This window comes from Sminthopsis crassicaudata, chromosome 4 (assembly GCF_048593235.1).
Source record: "Sminthopsis crassicaudata isolate SCR6 chromosome 4, ASM4859323v1, whole genome shotgun sequence".
NCBI lineage: Eukaryota > Metazoa > Chordata > Mammalia > Dasyuromorphia > Dasyuridae > Sminthopsis > Sminthopsis crassicaudata.
In genome coordinates, this window is record NC_133620.1 from 27,616,119 (window position 1) to 27,643,730 (window position 27,612).

At 38.9% G+C, this 27,612-nt stretch overlaps 1 protein-coding gene across 3 annotated transcripts in view; it reads right to left on the reverse strand.

Annotated features, from left to right (window-relative positions):
- The window catches only part of LOC141541684 (cytochrome P450 4A11-like), a 72,331-nt gene that overhangs the window by 10,583 nt on the left and 34,136 nt on the right, over nt 1-27,612 (reverse strand). The window contains exons 7-13 of one of the 3 annotated variants that reach the window (XM_074266021.1): nt 25,766-25,872; nt 24,399-24,589; nt 18,227-18,360; nt 17,151-17,215; nt 16,794-16,876; nt 10,768-10,957; nt 9,326-10,498 (exon numbers count right to left, since the gene is read on the reverse strand). In XM_074266021.1, the coding sequence (XP_074122122.1) occupies nt 10,789-10,957; nt 16,794-16,876; nt 17,151-17,215; nt 18,227-18,360; nt 24,399-24,589; nt 25,766-25,872 (749 nt within the window). In that variant the 3' untranslated portion in view covers nt 9,326-10,498; nt 10,768-10,788. Of the gene's footprint in view, nt 1-9,325; nt 10,958-16,793; nt 16,877-17,150; nt 17,216-18,226; nt 18,361-24,398; nt 24,590-25,765; nt 25,873-27,612 lie in introns of those variants that run through there. The other 2 variants (XM_074266022.1, XM_074266020.1) reach the window with 2 other exon arrangements.

Consider the following 27,612-nt stretch of genomic DNA (forward strand, 5'->3'; position numbering starts at 1 on the left):
TGTAACAGCTTCCTCTCTAGCACATGTTGCAGTACTGACTGCTATTGTAGCCAGAGTAAGGCTCCTGGTACCCGGACGTGGCCTGTATCCATAGTGACCTCATGTCTGGTTGTTGTGGTCATCAGTTTTATCATTGTGTGTATGTTCTGTAGTTTCATAAAGAGATGGAATATTGCTAACATATGTCATCACCTTATAATCACTGGGGGTCTGACCTTAGTGCCTCCCTACTTATCCTGAGTATGATCGGGTACAGAGATGGTGTACTGCTTCATCCCCTTCCAGATTCTTAAGGTCCCCATACACTTGTGCAGCTTCAAGTCACATGATGACCTCCCCCGGAAGCCCCGATGTACTATTTGTACAACTATTGTTCATTCTGTACATACAATATATCGTGTAGTTATATACATATATGCACAATCTTGCCTGCGATTATGATAAATTACAAGTGCAGCATGTACGATCATGCAATACTGGATCATGAGAATTGATCCCAGGATTTAGAGGAAGCCAAGACATTTGGGAGGGCTGCCTGAGCAGTGACTTGTGTGCAGTGAAGGTCTGAAGCAGGAGAGAGAGTGCGGGAAACGGAGGCATCACAGCGCAGAGGCAGCTTAGAGGAAGTTGGGCATGCAGTCTGTATGTCTCTGTGTGGGCAAAGTTATTGCTGGTATATTGTTTTTGTAGCGCTGTATATATATATATATATATATATATATGTATATGTATATGTATATGTATATGTATATGTATATGTATATATTGGTATTTTACTAATAGCAATTTGGAATCCCTTAGAAATAATGATGTCAAGAAAAAGAAAAATAGACTTGGGAGTGTAGAATATTCAAAAAACAGTGGAGTTATGATTACTTTTTCATGCAGTACAAGGAAAGAGCTGTATGTCTGATATGCCAGAATATAGTGTCTGTGTTTAAAGAATATAATTTGCATTGACACTATGAAACTCAACATAAAGATAAATATGATTGGTTGGAGAAGTGAGAAAAGATAAAATATTAAAACTGAAAAATACATTGTCAACTCAGCAAAATATTTTTGTGAAGCAGAAGCAGCTAAATATTTCATCACTGCAAGCAAGTTTTCAAGTTGCCAAGTTAATAGCACGCACTGGCAGACCATTCGTAGAGGGAGAATTTGTTAAAGAATGCTTCTTTCTGTTGCCAAAGAGATGTGTCCAGAGAAGGCCAATTTATTTAGTACAGTGAGTCTTTCAGGACCTACAATTACACAGAGGATTGAAGAAATGGGAGACAATCTGCATCAGCATTTGCAAAACTCCACAAAAAAATTTTCATATTTTTCCTTGGCACTCGACAAAAATAATGATGTTCGTGATTCTGCACAGCTTCATTAGAGCTAATGCAATAAATCACAGACAATTTCAGGAATTTCTGACTGAGCTAAATGTTGAGTATGAAGATGTTCTATATCACATAGAAGTCCATTGGCTGAGTTGAGGGAGAGTTTTAAAATGTTTCTATGACTTACTTCCACAGATTACAACTTATCTGCTTTCAAAAAACAAAGAAGTACCAGAGCTCAATGAGGCAGAATGGAAATGGCACCTTGCCTTTCTGACAGATGTAACAGAGCTACTCAACAATTTCAATATGCAACTTCAAGGAAAGGGGAAGCTCATCTGTGATATGCAATCACATGTCAAAGCATTTGAAGTAAAATCAGGCCTCCTCATCAAACAAGTGAAGGAGGAAAACTTCTGCTATCTCCCCACAACTCAAAATCTGTTAGCAGAAAAACCACTGATTGCATTCTCAAACAAAACATGTGTGGATTCATTGGAAAAATGGCAAAAGGAGTTCCAATTTAGATTTAAAGAGCTTAATCTCCATGAACAGGACATACAGCTTTTCCGTAACCCATTTTCTATTGACATTGAAAATGTGGATGCAATTTACCAAATGGAACTGGCTGAACTGCAGAATTGTGGTTCTCTCAAGTCAAGCAGCCTTCATAATTTCTATGCATCTCTCCCCTCTGAGACATATCCTTATCTCAGGAACCATGCACTCAAAATGGCAACCATCTTTGACAGCACTTATGTCTGTGAACAGATTTTTTCTAGAATGAAAGATTTGAAATCTCCAATCAGATCAAGACTAACTGATGCACACTTGCATCACTTGTTATGACTAGCAGTGACAAATATGGAACCAGACATTGACCATCTCATTAGTCAAAAGCAGGCCCATAGTTCCCATTGAAATACTGGTAAGTTTGTTGACTTAACTTTACTTCATTTAAATATTATATTTGTTCCCATTTTGTTTCTTCACTTCAAAATAAGATATATGCAGCGTGCATAGGAATTTGTTCATAGTTTTTGTTTTTACTATAGTCTGGCCCTCCTACAGTCTGAGGGACAATGAACTGGCCCCCTATTTAAAAAGTTTGAGAACCACTGATCTAGGGCTTGCACAAGCTCTCTCCAACAATGCAAGGAAGTTTTTTCTCACATTTCTTATACTCGAATAAAGATTTCTCAAAGAAATGGAAATAGATTTGCACTGAATAGAAAGGCAACTGAGTTGACTCCAGAATTGTCATATGGAGTCAGTGTGATATATTAAATTCCCATCACTCCTTGCCAAGCTAAATATCCCCAGGTCTTTTAACTGATTCAACTAGTCATTGTCTCAAGGTCCTTCACTGCCCTAGGTCTTCTTCTTAAGATTAAAAGATGGGCCCACTGCCCTACTACTAGATGGACCACATTTGGAAGACTGTAATCAGTTCTGTGAAACCTACAATCACCTTACTCTTCCTGTAACTCAATGCACAGTGCCAGGATAGCATTGGCATTATGGGACTTTGTCATCACAATACAGACTCATGTTGAGTGTGTTGTCTCCTAATCCTCTCCAACCCTCTCCCCAGATTAGTGTAAAGATTTGGTGGAGTCAGTTTTTAATCTACTAGCAAGAACAAATTGTTAAGTTTTCAAGATGAGCATTTGTATCTCAAAAACCAGCAAATACTATAAAAGTGAGTTTGATTTGTTGTTTTGTTGACTGTTAAGATTCAAGAAAGTAATTGAGAAAATGTTATTAGTACAGATTTAATTTAAAAACAGGCAAAACATTTCAGTCTCTTGTTAAAGAGACCAACATAGTCATTATCCTGCCAACCTTTGTTAACCTCCCACTTCCCAACCCAAGCCATCCAGCCAAGAATAATTCTAGAGAAATAGATATGATCTGTGATATCACAGCTTTATGATCTACACAATAACCTCAATATACCTCCTTAATGATACCAGTTAGTGTGGAGGATTAGAAAAACTACGATTTCCTCATTTTGCCAACCGCTATAAAAGGAACCAACCAAATTAACCCTAAGACTCAAAAAAGCCAAAAACCCCCATTCAAAGAGTAGCTTTTCAACCATGAGTGACCCCTCTTTCCCCCCTATCCCCCAATTCAATAGATATCAAAAGCAATAGCCCCAGGATAAACATCTTAAAAGTTAGGCTGAATCTAAAAACAGAAAGTTTATCTTCACTTTGGTCAGTTTGTCCTGAGGGAAGAGAAGAGGAAGTAATCCTATCTAGATTCTGGAACTTTCAAAGTCAGATAGTCCTTATATATTCTCACACAAAGAATGCAAAAGTCATAGAATGTTACTTTAGAAGTCAGTCAGTCAATAAGTATTTGTATTGTACTAAGTCCTGGGGGTACAAAGAAAGGCAAAGGATAATCTTTGCTTTCAAAGAGCTCACAGAGTAATGGGGTCAGCAGGAAGGAAAACATTCACAGACAAACATTCACAGGATAATCTGGAGACAATGTCAGAAGGAAGGTAAAAGTATGAAGGGCATTAGAAAGGCTTCTTGTAGAAGGTAGGATTTTACCTAGAACTTCAGAGTTGGCAGGGACTCTAGACCAGAGAACATGAAGTTTCAGTGCTGAGAAGGAACTTCAAATAAAAAAAAAAAAATTAGTAGAGAGAATATCCCATCTGAAAGGGCCTAAGAATAAAGAACAGTAATGTTGAGTTTTGAAAGTGCTTCATTACAGAGTTGGGTCTTGGAATATGTCAGAGCTATGAGGGACCTAAGAACTTGGAAGCCAGAATGTCAGAAATGAGGGGCTTTTTAGAACAGAGGACTCAGGAAGAATGCCCTTTTAGCACACCACTGACTCCTATTGATCAATCAGCCAATTACAATATTTATTATCCCCTATGCCAAGCACTGGGGAAACAAACATAAAAACAAAAAACGAAATCTCTGCTCTCAAGGGATACCAGAAAATGAATCTGTCCAGTGTCCCCAAATCCCATAATGTCCAATTTCCTAACCAGTCAGTTAATAAACATTTATTAAGTACTTCCTATGTGTCCTTCCTATGTACTTCTTATGTGCTCAAGAAGCTTACATTTAATTGAGGAGAAAAAGTAGTGCAGGAGGAGGTTATGCACAGAGAAGTCATAGGATGGTGAGGAGGCCATGGAACAAAAATTCACATCTCCTGTGGGAAAACCAGAACACTAATGCATTGTTGGTGGGGCTGTGAACTGATCCAACCATTGTAAAGAACAATTTGGAACTATACTCAACGGGCTATAAAACTGTGCAAACCTTTTCATCCAGGAGTGTCTCTACTAGGTTTATATCCCAAAAAGATCATAAAAGAGGAGAAAAAAACTCACATGTGCAAAAAATGTTTGAAGCAGCTCTTTTTGTGGTAGCAAGGGACTGGAAATTGAGTCCCATCCAGTGGGGAATTGCTGAATAAATCACAGTATGTGAAAATAATGAAATATTATTATTCTATAAAAATGATGAACCAGCTGGTTTCAGAAAGGCCTGGAAAGATTTACATGAATTGATGCTGAGCAAAGCAAAAAGTACCAAGAAAACATTGTACATAGCAAAGTAAGATTGTGACTTGGATCTTCTCAGCTTTACACAACAGATCTAAAAAGATCAAAAAGTTCTTCCTGTTCAAAGCTGATGAGCTTTGTTCAGAGGACAGTTCACCCACTCTAAGCCCATCCGTACTTATTTGCATGTAGCTGTTGGCCATTGTCTTCCCCCAAGTAAATGTGAGCTCCTTGAGAGGAGGAACCATTTTTTTTTTTTTGCCTGTCTTTGTACACCAGCATTTAACATAGTGCCTGATATGTAAGAGATGCTAAATAAATACCTGAGATAATGTGGAAATATGTTTTGCATGACTTCATATGTATAAATGATATCATAATTCTTGCCTTCTCTAGGAGTAGAAGAGGCTTTAGAAAGAGAGAATTTGGAAATAAATTTTTTTAATTAATGTTAAAAATAATTTTTTAATTTATGAAATTAATAAAGTTAAATAAATACTTGGTGACTGACACATAGAAATGGGATTTAAGCCTGCCATTTCTCCTGATTCAGCCTCCATTTCCAAGCAGAGTAAGACCCATCTCTCCTCTATATGACAAATATTTGAACAAAATCCCTCTCTGTGTCTTCTCTTCCCCAAGTTATATATCCCCAACTCCTTCAATTAATTTTCATCAGCTCAGGCTTGTCTGAGCCTGCTCTGAGACTTTCTGAGTTTCCTCATTGTATAAGTAGGATTTAGGGGTCTCCATAAATTAAACCAAATGACAAAAACCTTGCTTGACTTGAGTGTCAAATCTGCAATGTTTCTCCTAGAAGAGCAGCCATCCCCTTCTTCTCTCTGCAGCCTAAAGACCACCTCACTCAAAATCTAGAGATCTATCCCACCCCAGCCTTTGTAGAATGCTTCTGACTTAGCCAGAAAATTGCATTGAGAAGTGGCATCATTTTCAGTGATCACCCAGTCCAACCCATCCATATCCCCCAAAAGGACCCCACTAGACCCTCAGCAAGTGCTCATTGAGCCTCTGCCTAAAAGCTTCCAGGAAGGGGGAGCCCACCCTTCTCAAAGCAGCCCATTCTCCCTTGGACAGCTCTAGAAGTTAGAAAGCTTTGTTGAAATATATCCAAAAGTGGCCTTTCATGAAAGAAAAAACTGTTTCATGTAGATTAAAAACTGCATTTATTTTTCTTTTATTTTGTTTGCTGTTCTCCATAAGATCTTGCTTAGCAACTGATTCTAGACCATTTTCCCCTTTTTCCCTTCCCCACCTTCATCTCTGTTTTTAATTAAATTTCCTTTTAACCTTTTAATTAAACAAATTTAATTAAATTTCTTTTTAATCAACAAGTCACTCAGTCTCTGGCCAAAAGCTCTTCTTTCTTATATCATGGGACAGAAAGGCAAAAGCCTCTCACAGTACTTTCTCTCTCACTCGTAGCCTTCTGTATATTTTCACATTTGCTTCTCATAACTGTCCTATAATGTGAACCTTCTTCCCAGAGGCCACAGAAGCTTACTTAGAGCTTCTTTCATTCTTCCATAGAATGTGAGAGACTGTCTCCTTCTCTCAAAGTTGAGACCAGCATTTCTAGAAAGAACCTGGAGGAACTTTCAGACTCACAGAAAAGATAAACTTCCTACTTCTCCAGCAGCTCTGCTCCTCTCCAGCCTAACTCTGCCCTTATACTAAAGATTTCAGCAGATATGTTGTTGCTCTCTCAAAGAGCCTAACTTCCCACTTAGCCAAGCCACAGAACCCTCGTGACACACTCCTCCACTCTGCCTTAGCTATATCCTTGGATGGGCAAGCTCTACAAATGGTTCAGTTCCATGTTGGAGAACATTGAGGCTTCTTAATCTGATATCAATTTCTTATCCTTTCTTTTTCTAAGCCTTTCTCCCCCTAAACCTATTCTTTTTTCCATGAATTCCAATCCTTACATCTTCTAATACTCTCCCAGACCACCCTACCTCTGATGATACTCTCCTCTCTTTCAAATTTCAACTCCTTAGTGAACCAATGATTCTTCAGAAGCAGATTCTCTTTTCCCCAGGACATGACCTTCATATTGGTTGACAAGATCATTGGACTGGGTTGGATCTTCCCAGTAAGAACTCCCTAACGCTTCCTAACAGATGTCTGTTACAGAAAAGATAGGTCTAAGTGAACTTAGAACTTCCTTCCAACTTTGAGAATCTAGAAGTCTCTTCACTCATCCCCCTCAAAAAGTAACCTTCCTTTTATTCAAGCCAGTCGCAATGGACTTGTGATGGAGAGAGTCATCTGCATCCAGAAAGAAAATTGTGTGGAATGAATGTGGATCATAATACAGCATTTTCACCTTTTGTTAGTGTTTGCTTGCTTTTTTCTTTCTTTTTCATAGTTTTCCCTTTTTGATCTAATTTTTTGTGCAGCATGATAATAGTGGAAATGAATATAGAAAAACTTCACATGTTTAACATATGTTAGATTGCTTGTTGTCTGGGAGAGGGGTGGAGGGAAGAAAAGGAGAAAAACTTGGAACAGCATTTTGCAAGGGTGAATTCTGAAAACTATCTTTGCAGGTATTTTGAAAATAAAAAGCTATTATTTAAAAAAAAAGAAAAAAAGAAAAGAAGTGACCCTTCTCATCAGACCTGGAGAAGACATAGGGTAGGAAGAGCTTAGAGTGTCAAAGAGAACCTGAGAAAGTTTGGAAATGGCAGAGGCCAGAGGGGGATGAGATCATGCTGTTAAGGGGACAAGGGGGATCTAATGTACAGAACTAAAACCAAGTGCAAGGATCCAGCCCAGTGGTGGGAGGAATGCTAGATGTAGAAACAGGACACGGATTCAAAGTCTGCCTTTGCTAGCCTTGTAATCTTAGTCCAGCTGTTTCCCTTCTCTGGACCTCCACTTTATTGTCTCTAAGATGACCCTTACTGGACTCCACAATGCTTTGCAGCACTAGCTCCACGAGTCTGGGAAAGTCACAACTCCTAACAGAGTGGCAGAGGAGGCAGAAGGCCAGCAGGTCTAAAGTTCAGGACACCTTTGGAAGACTGGGTTAAAAAATTGAGCACCACATTTTTAGAAGTACATTGATCAGCTGTCAAGATGAAGAATAGCCTTGGGTCTGTGCCTTAAGAGGTTCTGTTGAGGGAACAGAAAGTGTTTAATCTGGAGAAAAAAAAAGGCCTTGCTCCCTTCATTTTATAAGTGAAGAAACTGCCCAAAGTCCAGGCCCCAATTGGTAGTTTGTATTACTATTCACAGAGGTTGTTTGTCCTTCATTTTTGAAGAGGAGGATAATATCAGGGTGGAAATACCATGACAGAGAATTTAAAGGACCTGGGTTGGAATTTCTTATAGAATATGGAATTGACCTCAATGAGATTTCTTCCAGCTATGATCTATTATCCCATCCTAAAGGCCATCTCCAGTCATCCTCATCTATACCTGGCCCCTGGAAGCAGATGACTAGAAGAGAAAATAAAGCTGAACCTTTCCTCATTTAAATTCATTTGTCCAATGTGCTACAAAAGGCATTGATGTAATGTTCTGTTTCTCTAATCATTCTCTGTGAGCAGATCCCTTGGGGAGCTTCTAGAGGCAGCCTTAATTTCAGTTTAGTTTCACAATCTCAATGCAGCCAGAAGTTAAAGTCCAAATCCTTTATTCTCTCCTTCCAAGTCTTGTCTCCTTCACTTAGGGCTTGGCGAGTTTTCTGGAGGCCTTCCTCTCTCCTTGGTTCCCGAGAGCTCTTGTTCGAATGTCTCCAGCCAGCCCAAAGGTCGAAGTGGGAACGAATCTTCACTCTGAATCTCCCAGAGAGTGGGCTTGTGGGATTCTGCCTTGTGAATCTCCCAGAAGTCAATCCTAGTTGTGAATCTCCCAAAGTTCCTTCCTTGACTGAATCATGACTCTCAAACTCCTCCCAGTGGCCTTGTCCTTGTATATGTTCTCTAAAGATGTGAAGTCTAATGTGTGAACCGATGATCGAACTCCTTTAAAAGTGTGAACTCCTTTAAAGGTGTGAACCAAGTACGTAAGTACCTTCTTTCAAGTTTCTCCTTGTAGGATCAAATCAATCATACTGAACCATGCTAAATTAGATAATTATTGTCTCTATCCATTGCAGAGATTTAGAACCTTGTAAGAATCCTAACACATTGGGAAGGAGGAGGTTGAGGTTGAGAGTAGAATTCAAGGTTTACATCCATCATAGCTCTTGCATTATGTTATAACTGCATTGCTATCTTATCCTCTCCACCAAGATTCTTTTCCACACGCTCACTTCCAAACACTTAGTTTCTGGCCTGTACCTAGGATTTTTGCATTTGTCCATTCCCTTTCAAATAAAAGATCCCTGAGGCCAGGAACGGTTTTTCCCTTTCTTTGTACCCAGTGCTTAGTGAGACTAGCTCAAAGGCCTTGGCAAGGAGAAAGTCTGACACGGGACAGACAGGTACTTCTGCAAAGAAGTCGGTTTATTGATCTGAAAGCCAGTGTCTATACTCTTTTACCTGGTGTTGCTATGACACGAGAAGTTCCCTAGGTTACTTAGTGTACATTCCATGGTTATATTCTTACTAGGCATTAACATTAAACAGTAACAAGCAATAACAATCTGTTTACTGCAACATAGTTATCAATTGTCTAGTTTGTGAAGCTTTGTTCCAGTTACATGAAATCATCACCAAGATTATCTTAAATTTATACCAAACATGTTTTCCCAATACCTACATGTTCATGTGGGGGACTTCCAGATTTTGACATTCTTGTGACAGCAGCACTTCTTAGATCCCACTAAAGTCAGTAAGAGGTCCACAGTCCTATTCTCAGCCTTGATTATGGAGGGAGTGGTGAGCCTGAAGCTTTGAACAAACCTGATCTCATGGAGAAATTAACCCTTAAGATGTTACTTAGTGTTGCCTACAGCTTAGCACAGGAATTAACTGACACTTAAATGCTAAAAAGCAAAAAATAAAAAATCTTGTCAACTCAGATGCTACTGCCATGTGGTGGCCACTCATGGGATTGCAGGCCTATCCCCAGGGGATTTGGAATCTGGTCCAACAAACCTTTGTTAAGCACCTACTCTGTGCCAGCCTCTGTGTTCCATGTTGGGGATACCAAGATAAAGACAAAACACCCCCTTCCCTCCGGGGTTACATCCCATGGAGAGAAACAAAGTGTACACGAGGTAGAGACAGGGGAAGAAAAACAGTTGGGGGATTAAGAAAGGCTTCATATAGGAAGAAACACCTGAGCTGAGACTTGGAAAAAGTCCATACAAAGATGTGAAAGTTGTAAGTCCCATATAAGAAGCAACAAGTGGATCAATTTGATTGGAACATAAAATATTTAAAAGGGTATAATGTATTTGTCTAGAAAGGTAGGATCCAGATTGTAACAAGCTTCCCTCCATACACACATTCACACACATTGTTCCAGTTCTGTCCTTTAGGGCTAAGAAGACCAAATCCAATCCCTTTTCTATAGAACAGCTCTTCAGGTGCTTGAACATGTTTCCCATGTCCCTCAATTAAATCTTTTCTTCAAGCTAAATTCACTTGGTTCATTCAACCATGATTTCAAGTGGCCTCCATTGAATGCTCAATATCCATCCCAAAGTTTAGCCCTGAAATGAAACCCATTCATCCAGGTGGATTTTTACTTCTTGTTCCTTTTACTCTTCCCTCCCATCATTCCCTCACCATCCTTCTTTTTCTTTTCCACTTTTCCAGGAAAAGTTTATCCCTCCAGGAAAAGGGATAAACCCCAGTACTCTAGATTCTAATCTGTGATAACTTTATTATAGCCAAGACTGAAAGACAAAAGCAAGGGAAAGTCCTAGTTGGGCAGAGAAATAATCAGACAAATGACTGATAGAAATGGAGGACCCCTCACCCTCTTCTCCCTGAGACGATATCAATAGAGTCTTTTCATCCATAGATGAATCCCATTTTTGGACCTGAGAACCAGCTCTGAAATTGGCAGGGGAGGCTTCATGGTGTCTGGCTTCAGCTCAAACAAGAGCAGGGTGAGAGCAAGAGCCACCTTTATTTCATTCATGGCAAACTTCTGTCCAATGCAGTTCCTAGAAAGATGGAAGAGAGATGAGGAGAGAAAAGGTTTTAGATTCCCTTAACCTAAGACCTAGCAGAAATCCATCCAATCTCAATCACCCATTCTAGCATTCAAGACTTCCCACAATGATGAGCAACTATGAAACACTTGGTTCTTCTCAGCAGTTCAATGACTCAAAGCAATCCCAATAGACTTTGGACAGAAAATGCCATCAGCATCCAGAAAAAGAACTGAGACTGAAGGTAAATCAACACAAGCTAGCTTCACTTCTTTTTTCATTTTTTCCTTTCTCCCATTATTTTTTCCTTTTGCACAGATTTTTCTCTCCCAACATGATTCTTAAAAGAAATTAATTAATATTTTCAAAAAGACTTCCCATAGCCAATCCCAGCTATATTTTTAGACTGACTGTCAAGGCTCTTGTCCCTGGACAAGCATGTCCAAAACTAAGAGGAAAAGATCAGTAAGTGTTATCAGTTATGCAACTAACATTAACTTTGTGCTCAAGACCTATCACAACCAGACTATTTTCTTTATCCAAGACTTCATGCAAGTCTTGATATGGTCCAGCACCCAAGCTGTCCCCAGTGGCACACCCAACACATTAAAACACAGTCAAGACAAATTAAGAAAGTCACCCAGGTGGATTCCACCCCACCCCCATAACCATATTACTTTATCACAGAAAGGTCTTAATTACCTCTCCATAATTTCCTCTTTTCTAGAAAGCAAAAGTAGTAAAAATGATCCAAGATAACAAAACCAGCAAAGATCTTTGGCCTTCTTCATATATTCATGAGATGATTTCAGGCAGCTTCAACATTTAAAAAAAAAAAAAAAAAAAAAAAAGGCTGCAAGCTGATACCTTAAGGGCTTTCCCATTAGATACTTTCTTCTCACTCCCTGCTCCAAACTGTTCCTTATGAGAGAAATACTGAGTTCCCATTGCTACAATTTTATACCTGCTCCCAAGAAATCAAAGAATAATTGCTGACATTTAAATAGTCACTCAGTTGCCAAATTCCTCTTTGCCAGGTACTGTGCTAAATGTTTGGGATATAAGGAAAGGTAAAAATAGTCCCTACTATCAAGGAACTTGTATGTCAATGAAGGAGAGCATACTGCAAAGTACATTACATGTTATTTATATGTTTTAATCTAAAATGCATCCATTAGCAAAAACTATTCTTGCTTTCCCCCCCCCAAGACTCCTAGGACCCCTCTACCTGCTTGGGAGAGTCAGAGACTTAAATCATAGGGCTTAACTAAAAAATACCACTTCTGATTATTGGTCTCTCTCCTTACCTATTTAATTATGGATTTCAGAATTAGAATCCAGAAGTAAGCGGAGAAACCAGAAATCAGAACCAATACTTCCTACTCAAACACCATGTTTCAAGTCTCTGATTCTCCCAAGCAGATAGAAGGAAAGAGAACTCAGGAAGTATAATCAAAGATATTTTTAATATAATGGATGCATTTTAGTTCAAGAATAACTCAGGGTAAAGAAATCACCAACTCCTAAAGATGAGAATAAAAGTTAAGAAAAGACTGATTTTGATTCCCCCTTAATATTCTGCCTTTCAAAAAATATTCTGCCTTTCAATAGACAAGGATTATCTTTATTTTTTAGTTCAAATAAAAAGTATCCTCTCAAGGGGATGCTCAAACCACCCATAAGACAGTACTAGAGTTGACATTAAGAACTAAGAGTTGACATCTTGTTTTGACATCTTCAAGCTTTTTGTCCATATTCAGAATTTTATACTTCTGAGCCAGATTTATCCCAAACACATTACTGAGTGTCAATTTGAAGAAAAACTAGATCAGAGTGATGACAGTGTAGAGGGCTGGAACTCTGGAGAAGTATACTTGAAACTAGGATACTTACACCAAGGTATTAACTCAGTGGAATTGAGTAGATGATGGTTCTTTAGGATACATATACTTAGTACTTAGCATGGTGTTATAATGCCTCTCCAGTTCCCACATAATCAGTATGCTAGAATTATGTAATTGTAATTGGGTATTTAAGAGCTGAGAAAGACTGGAAAAGGGACATTCGATTTTTGACATCCTCGTAATGGCTCTCCTGCCTCCTACACTCCTTCACTAAGATCAAGACTGGATCAGAATAAAGATTCTAGACTCTATGCCTGACCATTCTCAATGATGTCTATCCTGCTGAGACCAAAGCCCATCTGAAGGACCTCCAGAAAGCTAGCCCGAACATTACAAGTTAGTCGATCTGCTCAGCAAGTCCACAAGGGACAAATACTCCAGTTATTATTTTCCCCATTTTATAAATAAATAAATTGAGGCCCAGAAGCTTAATGCCTTTCCGGTGGTCACACAGCACAATAAATATGAAAGGGAAATCTGAAAACAGATTTCTTCCATTCCTTTACTTGTACCACACTCCATCCCCATAACTAAATTAAACACCATTCTCTAATTACATGACTTCCTTTTTAGTTATCTTTGTTAACTAATAAATTAGTTAATTCCCACCCTTACATCTCATCACATACACACAGAAAGCTTTCCTATCTTTCAAGGTGCAGTCTCCCTATAATGCCTTCTTTGGATATTTCATTTACTTATTATTATGTCACTCAATTTTGGCTTCACCCCCAGGGGTCAGTGATATAAGAGACTGAGAGCAGATACTTAGATGGTAGAATCAATGTTACTGACTTAGATGTCCAAATTCCCTAGTCTATCCTTGTGTTTCTTTCATCTCAAATTTGAATGGGGCTTGTGGGCAGAAGAACCAAGAAGTAAGGCAACCCTGAGAAGGGGGAGGGAATTTCAAGCTAGAGACATGAGTGAAAAGCCAGGAAGAGCCAACTCTATGGCTTGAGTGAGCACAATTCCAGCCCAAGATGCCCTGGGAGAAACCTGAATGGCTAATAGAGGAAAGGCCAAGAAAGAGCCGCTAACACTTTTGCACACTCTGGGGAAATTCAGCTCTTCCTTCTCTCATTTCTGAATCTACCCTTGAGTTAATAATTCATTTAAGATTCTTTGTTTTCCCTTAAATTCAAGAAGCTTTAGATTCTCCAGTGCTTACTTTCTCTTCCAAACCATTCCCGAAGGCAGTATGCCTTTATAAACCTAATATCCAGCACAGTGTTGATTGATTGATAAATAAATGCTTGTAGGATGTGTATCACTTTCCTGGCGCAGCTCCACCAGGGAGCAATAGGTACTATCCAATTCCTATGGTAGAGGGAATTCAAAGAAATCGCTTTCATCTGTCCAGTTGGAACCAGTTTAAGAGTGTCCCTAATGACATCTCAAGGTCCCTTCTATTAAAGAAATGGTTCCTGAAAAGTAATTAAGCATGAATCACCCCCAAACTGCTGGTGTATGACCTTATTATCATTAAAAAGACCAACCCATCACTCCCTGGGTTGCTTCACCACCACCCACAACCTTCTTCTCATGCTAGCTTATTTCTTATTTGTGCTCTTTTCAAAGCCCATGACTTACCGAAGTGCTTCACTTTGCTCTCCTATGAGGATTTCCCCCACCCCAACCCTGATTCTCAGCTCCCTTTTATATAGAGTCTATCTGCATTCGAATGTAAGCTCCTCAGGAACAAGTTCTAAGTTTCTTTTTACTTATATTTGTGTTCCCAGTGCTTAGCACGGTATCTGGCACAAAGTAAGTGCTTAATAAATGCTCTGTCTTCTTTATCTATCTAAGCCACTGGAAGAACATACAAGATTGACATAAAAGTACTGTCTTAACAAAAATAATAGCTACTAGGAAGTTACTAGTTGACAGATGCCTATTTGGGAGCCTTCTATCAGGTATGTGTCACACAGTACCATAGGAAGACGTAAGCACTAACCCAGACAATATGGAAAACTTCTGAACTGGCCATGTCCCCAGAGCCTCCAAGACCGAAGAACTTTGTTGGATTTGGCAGTTAATGCTACACATGTATTAAGATCTTTGCTTCTATTGCTAATCCATTGGATGATCACACTTATCCACATATGTTTGAAGAGAATTAGAAGTAGGAAGCCCAAATTTGTCATTTGGAGACCACTGGACAGATAAATAGGGACATTCTTTCAAAGATTTGGCCAACCAGCTCACACACGTATGAAGGGTAGCCTGTGCAGGTCCAAGCCAGCCTTCCATACTCCACATGGTTGCCAGCCTGCTGGTCGTGGGAACAGCTCTCTCTCAAAGGAGTGTTGGTTGCCAGCAATTAGTTGTTCTTAGTAAAAGAACTCAATGAGACACAGGATCTCACTTCTTGGCTAAGAAGCAGGTTATCATTGAAAAGCTCAAGATCTATCTGTCTAGAATTAACCTTTCCAGTGTGAACTGACAGCAATCTTCTGATCGGAATTTTTACTTCACCAAGTTAGATGCTCCTTAACATCAATGTCTAGTCATCTGTGATTTCAGCAGACACCACTAACCGAGGAAGACTAGCGTGGATGGAATTACTGTCTCAGAATCATGTCATGTGATGCTGAACGAAAAATTAAACTTCTGTGAGACGCAAGCAAATGGATCAAAACGAGTGGACTGTCACCAAGAGAGGAAGTTTTCTCCCTTCTGCTTTGTTTCACTGACGCCGCCTTTGCTCCCTGAGCTGTCCATAGATGACAATCAATGACTGGTAAAAGACAATGAGAAGTGATGCAAGAAACACACCATGATGCCATTTCATTCCCAAGCAGACTCCCTCCTTTTGAAATAATAGCAGGTAATAGAGCACACCCAGAGGTTCCTGATCACACATAAGGCATATTATTCTATGGCTAGCGAGGTGCTTCAATGTATGGGTCAAGAAAAGTCCCAAGAAACCAGTTTTACTGGTCCAAGATGACACTATGAAGTGAAAAACTTGGGGCTCATTGTGTTCAAAGAAACCATTGGAAACTTTAAGCTCTAGCCAGCCTTTAGAATTGACCTCTAAAAAGAAAGAATGAAAACATTACTTACATACATTAATAGCAACATCATTTCAACTGGGATGCACAGACACAACCAAGCAGATAAAATAAGCATCTGTGTTGAAGAAAAACTAATATGTGTGGGAGAGTACGATTCCCCCCAGCATCCACACTGACCATGGTAGACATTGAGAAGCTACTCAAAGAAATGCTAACTTTGGCAGATGAGCTGAAGCTACACTCTACTGCAGGTGTGAGGAACACTGAGACTAGAACAAAAATCTCAAATGAGTTAACAAAACCATTCAAGCCCTCCAGCAGAAATGATGCACTTTACTTACATCCTAGCTGCTAATATTAATTGGGGGAAAGAGAGGAAGAACACTAGCCTATTGCATTGGCTTTTGGAGTCTCAAAGGACGGAAGGATGAAAGGGCTCATAGCCAGTACATCTCCTGACTAAGAGAGGCTGGATACAACTTATTTCTTATCCGTGCTATCACACAGAAGACCTTTGGTCTGAAGGGAAGAAGCCTTTAGTGAGTACCCACTATGTACTGGACACTGTGCCAAGTGTTTTTTAAATTGTATCTCTTTTGATATTCACAACAGCCTTCTGAAGTAGATACTTATATTATTTCCACTTTACAGTTGAGAAAACTGAGGTAGACAGAAGATAAACAGCACTCTAGGTACTGAAAAAACCTCAGAGCCTTTTCAGGACTTGATGTAGTTTCCTTTGCTACTTTCTCTTCCATTGAAAATCTGGAAAGTGACCTATACTCACTCCCACTTTCTATGTCTGATTCTAAAGGTCACTGATTCATTATGTCATTCATTAATTTACTTCATACATTTATTCATTATTCATTTCTTCATTCAACATGTTTATTCAGGAGACTCATACTGGTCTAGCTGGCTTACCTGGATCCTGCAGAGAAGGGCAGGAAGGCATGGGAATGCTGGAGCACCACATTCTCAGGGGAGAATCGGAGAGGATCAAATACCTGCAAGAGAGGATCTATATTAGGGAAGGCATGGGGGGAGCTATTCCCCCTACATCCCATGCAACACTCCCCTTATACACTTCCCATGCTGACTCATGCTATATTAAACCAGCCAACTCCTGGGATAGCAGCCATCAGAGGCAGGATTCCAGAACTAACAGTATCAGAGGGGCACCCATCTCTTAAACTTTACAAGGTGCTTCTCCATTTCCCTAAAAAGTCCACACATAACATGTCATCTCCCTTGAGCCCCATCCCTATGTGGCCAACATACTTCTGGATCCGACCACACCCTGGGGTTATGGTGAAGAGTATATATGTTCAGTGAAACTGAATTTCCTAGGGAAAAAAAAAAAGAAATGTAAGGGAAATAGTGACTTTTTCAGGAATGGCAGCAAATGGCAGGAACCAAAGGCAAAGTTTGCCAGCTTTGACCTTCTCTTTCCAGGGCTATTAAGCACTTCTTTGAGACTTATTGAACATTCAAGTCAATTGACCCCATACAGCATTTTTGTTGTTCAGTTGCTTTCAGTCGTCTCCAACATCCCACGACCCTATTTGGAACTTTCAGAAGGAGTCCTAAGGAATGGACTATGAGGAAATGGGAGAATTGGAGAAGGGAGAGAGATCCAAGTCCCTCCCCCATCCTAAAAGCTTTTTCTGTTGAAGAAAAGAAGATGTCCAGGGATGGCTAAGACAGAATCGCTCAATTCTTATTTCACTTCTATTTTCTCTGCCATGAAATATAAACTCTGGGTCAGAAAGGAAGAAGCATAAAGGGCTAAGAGGGACTGGGGGCATAATTGTGTCTGTTTGTGACATGGACAAATGGCTTGGATAATTCCCTTTCCCTCTGTAAATCTTGGTTTCCCTGACTAAAAAGTAGGGAGATTCAACAAAACGATTTTTATAGTTACTTCTAATTCTGAGGCTTCAACTTTTAGGGTCATTTTTGACTATTAACATTTCCTTAAATTCCACATTCCCTTTTTTTTCCCCCTCTACTTTTGTTGGAGAGGAAGAGACTAAATGCTGTTGGCTAGTGAGTTAGGAAGGAAGGATAGGAGTTTGGGCCCTATAGAGTACATTGATCTATCTGAGAACTCCCTTTGATTTTGAAATTCCTTTTGAAATGTAGAATAAATAAGTAAGAGCATTACTGACCCAAGTATGATAAGTATAAAGAGAAAACAAGATGAGTAGTCCTTTCTCAGGAACAGGAAAAGCTAGCCTGCCTGATAGACTTTAAAAGTAAAAAAATCTGGCATAAGATACAGTCTATTCTGATTTGAAACTTTCAACATGTATCCCACAAATATGTAATATAAGTGAAAAGAGGAGACTTGATACCTGCAGTTAAGATGCGTCCATCTGGAAAGATGATGGTTTCTTTGAGATCCCTACCAATAGATGGCACGGGAGGATAGAGACGCAGGGCTTCCTTGATGCACATGGTGGTATATGGAAGCTGACCCAGATGGTCCCTGAAATCAAACAGAAGGTAGAGAAATGGATAAGCATTTTTATGGCTCCTACTGTATTCCTGGAACTGGCTAAGTGCTTTACAAATATTACCTCATTTGATTGTCACAACAATCCTGGGAGGTAAGAAATATTATTGTCCTCATTTTACAGCTGAGGAAACTGAGACAAATAGAAATTAAGTGACTTTTCCAGAAACACACAGCTAATAAGTATCTGAAGTTGGATTTGAACTTGGGTTTTCCTGACTCCGCCAGGTTCATTACTGCCCACTTCATCACCTCGAAGCCCAAGAGCATTGAGAGTCTGAGGAATGGAGCCTATCAGGAAATGGGATTTGGGGCCAGAGTGATTAAAAAGGAGCTTCATTTATCACAATCAAAGAACATATCACTTAGGGGCCAACATAGTATCAGTGAGTTCCTTTGTGTATACAGAGACTGGTCCTCCGAGAACAGCCTCCATCATGGTAGAATCTACCAGAGCTTGGCTATCAGTGCTGTTGTCTTAAACTTCAGATGGCCCACAAGGCAGACCCAGAATTAAATGGATACAATGACTGGAATGTGTTTGGAAAATTGCCCAGAGATTTTATTGGAGCCTAAAGGGTCTTACAACAACACCCACAATCAAAGCCACCTTCTAAATTCTTCTTGAGACTTTCTGTTCCACAGCCTCTCAGAATGTTACTGTTTTTACCTCTGAGCAACGTCTCTGCTTTTTGTCAGGATCTTTCGTCCTCTTCAAACCTGAGACCTCCCTGGAACAACTAAGCTTTTAAAAGTCACCCAGCCCCATGATCAAGAATGATGAGTTCAAACTATGGTCCCCATTCTAATTTATTCAAGGAACTTCAAGTTTCTATAGTTAGTTTAATATTTATGATTAAATCCTGGGGTTTCAAAGACCAACTCCCTTATAATAAGTTGTCTCTCTTATTTCACCTCTTCTGGGAATTTGTACAGTTTTTTAAAATATATATTTGGATGGGAGAGAATTTCTTTTTTTTATGATAATCTCCTTTTTTTGGAATACAGATAGAAGTATTCTTTATTTCTATCTCCATCTCTCTCTTTATTTTTTTCCTTTTTTTAATTTTATAATTATAAATTTTTTGACAGTATATATGCATGAGTAATTTTTATAACATTATCTCTTATATTCATTGTTCCAAATTATCCCCTCCCTCCCTCTACTCCCTCCCCTGGATGATAGGCAATCCCATACATTTTACACGTGTTACAGTATAACCTAGATACAATATATGTGTGTAAATCCAATTTTCTTGTTGCACGTTAAGTATTAGATTCCAAAGGTATAAGTAACCTGGGTAGATAGACAGTAGTGCTAGCATTTTACATTCACTTCTCAGTGTTCCTTCTCTGGGTGTAGTTGTTTCTGTCCATCATTGGTCTACTGGAAGTGAATTGGATCTTCTTTATGTTGAAGATATCCACTTCCATCAGAATATATCTTCATACAGCATTGAAGTGTACAGCAATCTTCTGGTTCTATTCACTTCACTCAGCATCAGTTGATGTAAGTCTCTCCAAGCCTCTCTGTATTCCTCCTGCTGGTCATTTCTTACAGAGCAATAATATTCCATAACCTTCATATACCATAATTTACCCAACCATTCTCCAATTGATGGACATCCATTCATCTTCCAGTTTCTAGCCACTAGGAAAAGAGCTGCCACAAACATTTTGGCACACACAGGTCCCTTTCCGCTCTTTAGTATTTCTTTGGGATATAAGCCCAATAGCAGCAATGCTGGATCAAAGGGTATGCACAGTTTGATAACTTTTGGGGCATAGTTCCAGATTGCTCTCCAGAATGGTTGGATTCTTTCACAACTCCACCAACAATGTATTAGTGTCCCAGTTTTCCCACATCCCCTCCAACATTCATCATTATTTGTTCTTGTCATCTTAGCCAATCTGACAGGTGTGTAGTGGTATCTCAGAGTTGTCTTAATTTGCATTTCTCTGATCAGTAGTGATTTGGAACACTTTCATATGAGTGGATATAATTTCTATTTCATCATCTAAGAATTGTCTGCTCATATCCTTTGACCATTTATCATTTGGAGAATGGTTTGATTTCTTATAAATTAGGGTCAGTTCTCTATATATTTTGGAGATGAGACCTTTGTCAGAACCTTTAACTGTAAAAATATTTCCCAATTTGTTACTTCCCTTCCAATCCTGTTTGCATTAGTATTGTTTGTACAGAAACTTTTTAGTTTGATGTATCAAAATCTTCTATTTTGTGATCAATAATGATCTCTAGTTCTCCTCTGGTCATAAATTCCTTTCTCCTCCACAGGTCTGAGAGGTAGACTATTCTCTGTTCCTCTAATCTATTTATGATCTCATTCTTTATGCCTAAATCATGGACCCATTTTGATCTTATCTTGGTATATGGTGTTAAGTGTGGATCCATATCTAATTTCTGCCATACTAATTTCCAGTTTTCCCAATAGTTTTTTCAAATAATGAATTTTTATCCCTAATGTTGGTATCTTTGAGTTTGTCAAACACTAGATTGCGGTAGTTCTACCCTTTTTTGTCCTTTGTACCTAATCTGTTCCACTGATCAACTGATCTATTTCTTAGCCAATACCAAATGGTTTTGGTGACTGCTGCTATATAATATAGCTTTAGATCAGGTATACCTAGACCACCTTCCTCTGACTTTTTTTTCATTAGTGATGGGAGAGAATTTCTTAAAGAGTAACTATGAAAGTGATGTTTTAGTCTACCTAGTTCTATGGTATAGCAATGCTACTGGAAAGACAATGTGAAATAGGATAGGCAGGAGGCTAAGTCACTAACGACCCCTGAAAGTTTTTTTTTCCAATTTCAAGAAAATGGGAATCTCTTATGGGATCAAAATTGGAGTGTGGTTTTTCTGTATAGTGTTAATTCTAAATATCTGAAGAAGTAGGCAAAGACATCTCAGATTGGTGTAGAACAAAGAAAAAGAAACAAAGACAAAGCCAGTAGGAGAGTCTGTAATCACAGACACAGAGGAAGACAAAGAGACAGAGATAGAGGGAAGATATGGGCAGCAAAAATAAGGTCAAGCTCCTCAGCCTAGCCAGCATTTGATGAGCTAATCTGGAAAGACCTGATGGCAGCAGAAAGAATAATAGGCAAAAGGAAAACAAAGGGAAGGCTGAGCTGTAGCAGAAAAAAAGGAAAGATATTGTAGGGCCATCAGCTTTTATAGACATCTCAGAGCAAAAGATTTAGACTGAAACCTCAGGCTGACCCCACCTATTCAAGGACTGAGGGGAGTTCTGAGCAAATAGCTATTTTCTCCAACTTTCTCTCTCCTTGCCTCTTCATTAGCAATCGTTGAAAATTGCTCTATTAATGTTTTTAATCCTGATATTCCAATAAAAATTTAAAAAGTCTTGCCTCAAACCTAATAAGATCATGAATTCATCCAGAATAAATTGAAATTGAAATTGAAACAGTGACAAACCTTTACTTAAATGTCAAGAAGTTTCCTAACTCGGGGCTCTGAGCTATTGTAATTATAGCCTTAACTTTAAAAAAAATCTTCATAAAGTAGAACCCACAACAATCTAATTGTAACAATTGTAATTAGATATCCACAGACTAGGGAAGGTAGGGAATAGAAAGTGCTGAGGACCATTGGCCAACTGAACCCTTCACAATGACTAACCCACTTTATCCACCAGCAATATCATGGTCCACAACAACCATCAGAACAACAACAACAAAAAAAAAAAAAAAAACAGTGAAAACATCCCCATCCACAGTTTTCGCCAATTATGTGATTGTAAATGTGCTACATATTTTAGAATATTGTGTGTGAGAAGCTAACTTTTCCCTTGTTATATCTTCTTTAGGAATACTCTGATATTGGTAGAGATCATTATCATCAATATTTTGTAGAAATGGGAAAGGAAACAAATGGAGTGGAAATGATCAATAGTTTCTTAATTGCCTTTCCCCCTCCTATTAATGTCTGTTATTTTTCCTATGGTTTTCCATAATTTTCCTAAGGAAATTATCCTTGTCCAGCTATTTTAATCAATGTCTTGATATCTCCAAATTGTGTTACATCTGGCATGGGTGGATGGATGGATGTGAGTGGATGGGTGCTTGACCTAGTCTGGTGGCTCTTTCTATATTTTTTTCTTTAATGCTATTTCCAATTTCAATATCAATGGCTAGTCAACAACTTTGATTTGATTCTTTAGGATGGGAAAATGGACATTTTTTTGCAATACCATTTGCTTTTTGCCTCACAATCATACTCAAAGTATGTTTGAAATCTTAGTCATATCCTTGTTGTTGCTTAACTTTGATGTTATTACTGGTTATTCTTTTCAAATCCACTTCTTCCAAGAGGACTGGAAAACACTTAATGCTGTTAGTAAACTTCGTGATGATGTAGAAAGTGCTCTGTATCATCTTAGAGCAATTAAGAACTATGGATGCTAGGTTTGTCATCATACCCTGACTGATGGATTGTATTCCCTACTGCTTAAAGTGAAATTCTCTCACACCCATTGATTCTGAACATCCTAAAATATCATCTTTGAGAGGGATTTTTGCTCCCTTTCCTATAGTATTTGTAGGAAAATATTTATATGTCAAGACCAATATAATTGACCCAACTTTATAACAAGTTATTTTCAAATTTGATGGAACTTTTGATGCCATTATATTTAGGACTGTTGTTTATACTTAGTGTTCCCCTTATATGTGTTCATTTCTATGTCACCAAGAAGTCAGATCCTAATGATCCTGAAGATTTATGAGATTTGAAGATATTTAGATTGACTTTTACTTTTCCTGATATTACTAAATGAGACCCTCTTATTTGTGCTTAAACCTTCCTCCTTAATGAAATTAGAGACAAAAAAAGTGTTACTGCATTTTTTGGCCAACTAAGTATGATGCAAACTTCTGTATAAATTCATACTATAAAAATGATTGGAACTTTGGAAGAATTAAATATCCTTGGGGATCAGCAGCCCCCAAACAATTCTTTCTTTGTGGCAGTGATTTTTATTTGGGACACATGGGATTGCCTAATTCACATGGTTGTAGGAGAATTCTATATTAATCACCATAGGAAAGTGAACTGTCTTTATTTTATACATTATTATATTTAGACTTTATATTAGCTGCTGTCCTAAATTATTTGCAAGGGTCCTTGCCAGTATTCTTTTCTTGGTGCATAATGCTGGTAATGATATTAAAAAACCTTATCAGCTGGGCTTATACACATTGATCCATATCGCCGAGGATCAAATGGAAGAACTATGAGAATTTTTGTGAACTGATTCCCTTTGTTGTTTTCCTGCAAATATTTGGGGAAATTCTACTTACTTGCTCTCCTCTTCTCAGCTTGGAAAGTCCCTAATCTTTCCTTCAATAAGAAATCAGATTACCAAATTCTATATTGTGCTTTGTATCCTGTATCTTTCATCTCACTAGACTTTATTGAACAGGGGGAGGGGAAAACATGGTTCTAATTGTGCTTCAGGAAGATCAGGTTGGTAGATTAAGACTTGAGATATTAGGATCAATTAGAAAGCCATTGCAGGAGTCCAGGACAGAGGTGAAAGGGTCTGAATCAGGGTGGGTGGTCCTATGTGAGTGGAGAGACCATAAACCCACATACTCTTTTTTTTATTACTTATAATTTAAGCTCCTTGAGGTCAGGGACTGTTACAAAAGTTTTTGTATACATAACGCCTAGAACATAACGCCTAACACACATAAGAAGTGGGTAAAATGCAATAAATAAATGCAAGTTAACTGACTGATTCATTCCAAAAGAGAATCAAAAAAATATATACAGGAGCAGGCAGGATTCCAATCATCTTAAAAGTCAGCTGAAACCAGCATACCAAGTTTTTGTCCTATCCCACAACAATCACAAAAATCAACTTTTTTTTTTTTTTTTTTTTTTTTTTTTTGCATGGAGCCAGTAAGAGGACAGAGGATGCTCTATAAGAGAACTTCTTTCCTTCATTCTCTTGAATACTTACCAGGTGATGGAGTCCCCATTCCCCAGGACTCTCCTTATCTCTTCCCGGCATTTCTGTTGATGCTCAGGATGTGTGGCCAGGGCATACAGGACCCAGGAAATGCCACTGGCAGTGGTGTCATGGCCCTCAAACATGAATGTATCCACCTCAGCCCTCAGCTCCTCAACTGACAAGCTGTCCCCACTCTCTGTCTGAGTAAAGAAAAGTCCTTCTTGTTAGTCATATTTGGAGGCCTTCTACCTAGCTGGATTATATGGGTATATCTAGTTTATGGTCCACTATAGAAATCTAACATGCAGACAAAAGATGCCAAAGTCTTATTACTTCTGCTCTGATAAAACTCCATCTAGAATATGGTGATCACTTATAGGAATTGAAGAGAAAATCTCAAGAAGGGCAACCAAGGAGAATGAGTAGGACTTGAAACTACACCATATCAGGACTGCTTAAAGAAGCTAAGAATGTTCACCCTCTAGAAGACTAAAGGTAGGAGAGATAGTTACCTTCTTTTAATATTTGAAAGGTCACCATATGGGAGAATATAAATTGCTCTGTTTAGTCACAGGGGCCCACATAAGGACCAATGGATGGGGGTCACTGAGAGACATTTTGACCTGAGGGAAGGATAAAACTCCTAAAAATGAGAACTGTCCAACAAAGGAATGGGAAGCCTGAGGAGGAGGCTTCCTGTCAAGTGGTCTTAGAGCAAACAATGAAATCACAACTTGTCAAAGAAACTGGAGAGTAAGGATCTTTAATCTTCCCTGTGGTCATCTGCTGAAGCCTATGGACCCCTTCCCAGAATGCACAAAATAAAACATAGAGATTCTAAAGGAAATTCTAAAGGAAACCAGACATGAGTGAAAATAAAGATGTACTAAAATGTTAAGAAATCTTGTTTAACAACTATGATAGACTTGGTTCTTCTCAGCATCAGTGATCCAAGGCAATCCCAATAAACACTGGATAAAAAATGCCATCTACATACAGAGAAAGAACTATGGAGACTGAATGTGGGTCAGTACATACTATTTTCACCTTTTTTCTTCTTTTTTTTCTCATAGTTTTTCTTTTTTTTATTCTGATTTTTTCTGTCTCAACATGACTTGTATGGAAATATGTAAAAAAATGAATGTATGTTTATAATCTAAAATAATTTAATTTAAAATTTTTTAAAGTCTTGCTGTAGAGTAAGTTTATGCATTGCAATGAGTGTAGAGTAGACACTCTCTGGATTCTTTCCAGTTCCGAGATGTTTAAAATAAACACTAATGATAAGTGTTCGTACTTAAGTTAATAGGGCAGGGACAAGTTCTGCACTCAACCCTTTTCCCATGGGAGGAGCCCCAAGATCCCATAATGCTCACCTTGGCACAGAGGAGAACATCCAAGAAATCCAAGTGTCTCTTTTTGGAGATGCCCTCCAGTTCTCCTTCTTGTTGGAGTTGCTGCTTTCTCCTCTGAATCACTTGATCTGCTCCAGGAAAGCAAATTATAGTCATAGAGCAGGAATCCCCAAATTCCTGGGAAATAGCTATGTATGTCTAGAAATATTTTCCTTTCTCTTTCTTCTGTCAGACAGTTGTCTGACAGGATCAGCAGGGGAAATTCTTAGAAAGGAGAGTGCTAAATTATAGGCACTTTGTGAAAGGACACAAGCTGCCAAGCCTTCATTCGCTTCCTCTTCCTTACTTTCCAGACTTTAAAATCATGTTCCCTCTCAAATACCTTTATCTCCCCTTCTTCCCCTTCCCCCATTTTTCAGCCTCCTTTTACATGTTGTCTTTATGCATTAAAATGTAAATTTCTTGAGTGCAGGAACTATCTTTCTTTTTTGCTTGTATTATATCCTCAACACCTAGCACAATCCTTGGCATATTGTGCATGCTAAATAAATGCATGTTTTCTTCATCCCTTCCTTCTTCCCTCCCTTCTTTCCTTCCTTTCCTCCTTCATCTTTCCCTCTTTCACTACTTCATTCCTTTCCTTCCTTTCTTCTTTCCTCCTTCCCTTCCTCCCTTCAATTCTTCTTTTCCTCCTTCCTTCCTTCTCTCCCTCTTTTATTCCTTTTCTTCCCTCCTTCCTTCTCTTCCTATTTCCTTCTCTCCTTTTCCCCTTCATTCCTTCCTTTCTTCCTTCTCTCCTTCCATTCATCCTTTCTCCCTTCTTTTTTTTTCTTTCTTCCTTCTTTCTTTCCTTTCCTTCTTTTTTCCCTTCTCTTCTTCCAGTAGGCTTTTATATTGCCTGGAAGTGAGAATGATGCACCAGAGCTTTGACCTCAGCAGCAAAAAGGAGAGTTGACTGGAGAAAATATGTGAGAAGTCTTTGGCGGAAGACATGGGGGTGAGCTCATTTTCAGGAACTGTGGTCTTCCTCTTTGGTTGGCAAGGTTCTCCATGTACCAGAAATAGAGATATGCCTGCTGTTTCCTGATCCACCCCTTGGGTTGCACACACATGTTTGTGAACATATGAGAAAGTCTGAGCACATGCAAGTGCCTGCTTGGGCTTGAATAAATATACAGGTTTCTGTGTACTTTGGTATGAGGGAGATTTTTAGAAAATTCTGGGCTCTCCTCGACTCTCATCTCAGGCATTATCTCTGAGTATTTCAGAATGTGTGTTTAAGTGAGATGATTGAGACTGAGACTAGATTCCTTGTGTTGGCTTAGCTTCAAGTCTTTTCTAAAACTTTTGTGTGTGTGAATGATACTGATTCAAGGGATGGATGGGAGGAAGGAGGCTGAAGAGGATGGAGAGAGGAGAGAGGGAAAAGATGGGGAGAATGGGGAAGAGGTGGAGAGGGAAAGAGGAATTCAGGGGAATAGGAAGGAAGAGGTAGAAGAATGGAGTGCAGGATGTGAAGAGAGTGATTGAATTATATAAAGGACGACAAAGGGAATAAACACTAGGATCTGGGGAGATGAAAGGGATGAGAGGGAAAAAGAGACAGATGGGGATATGTGAATATGTCTGGACTAATAAATGGGTGTACTGGATTTGGAATCGGAGGCCTTTAATCCTGACTCTGACACCCACCACCTGTATGAACTTAAACAGATTACTTCTTCCGTGGGCTCAAATTGACTCAGTGATGTCTAAGATCTGTTCTATCCTGGGCCTCCCAAAGGTTCCTTCTCCATCTGGGAGTCTGTGAACTTCTGGGGTGTTGATTGTACACTGAGATCATCAAGATAGACCTGCACAGGTAAACA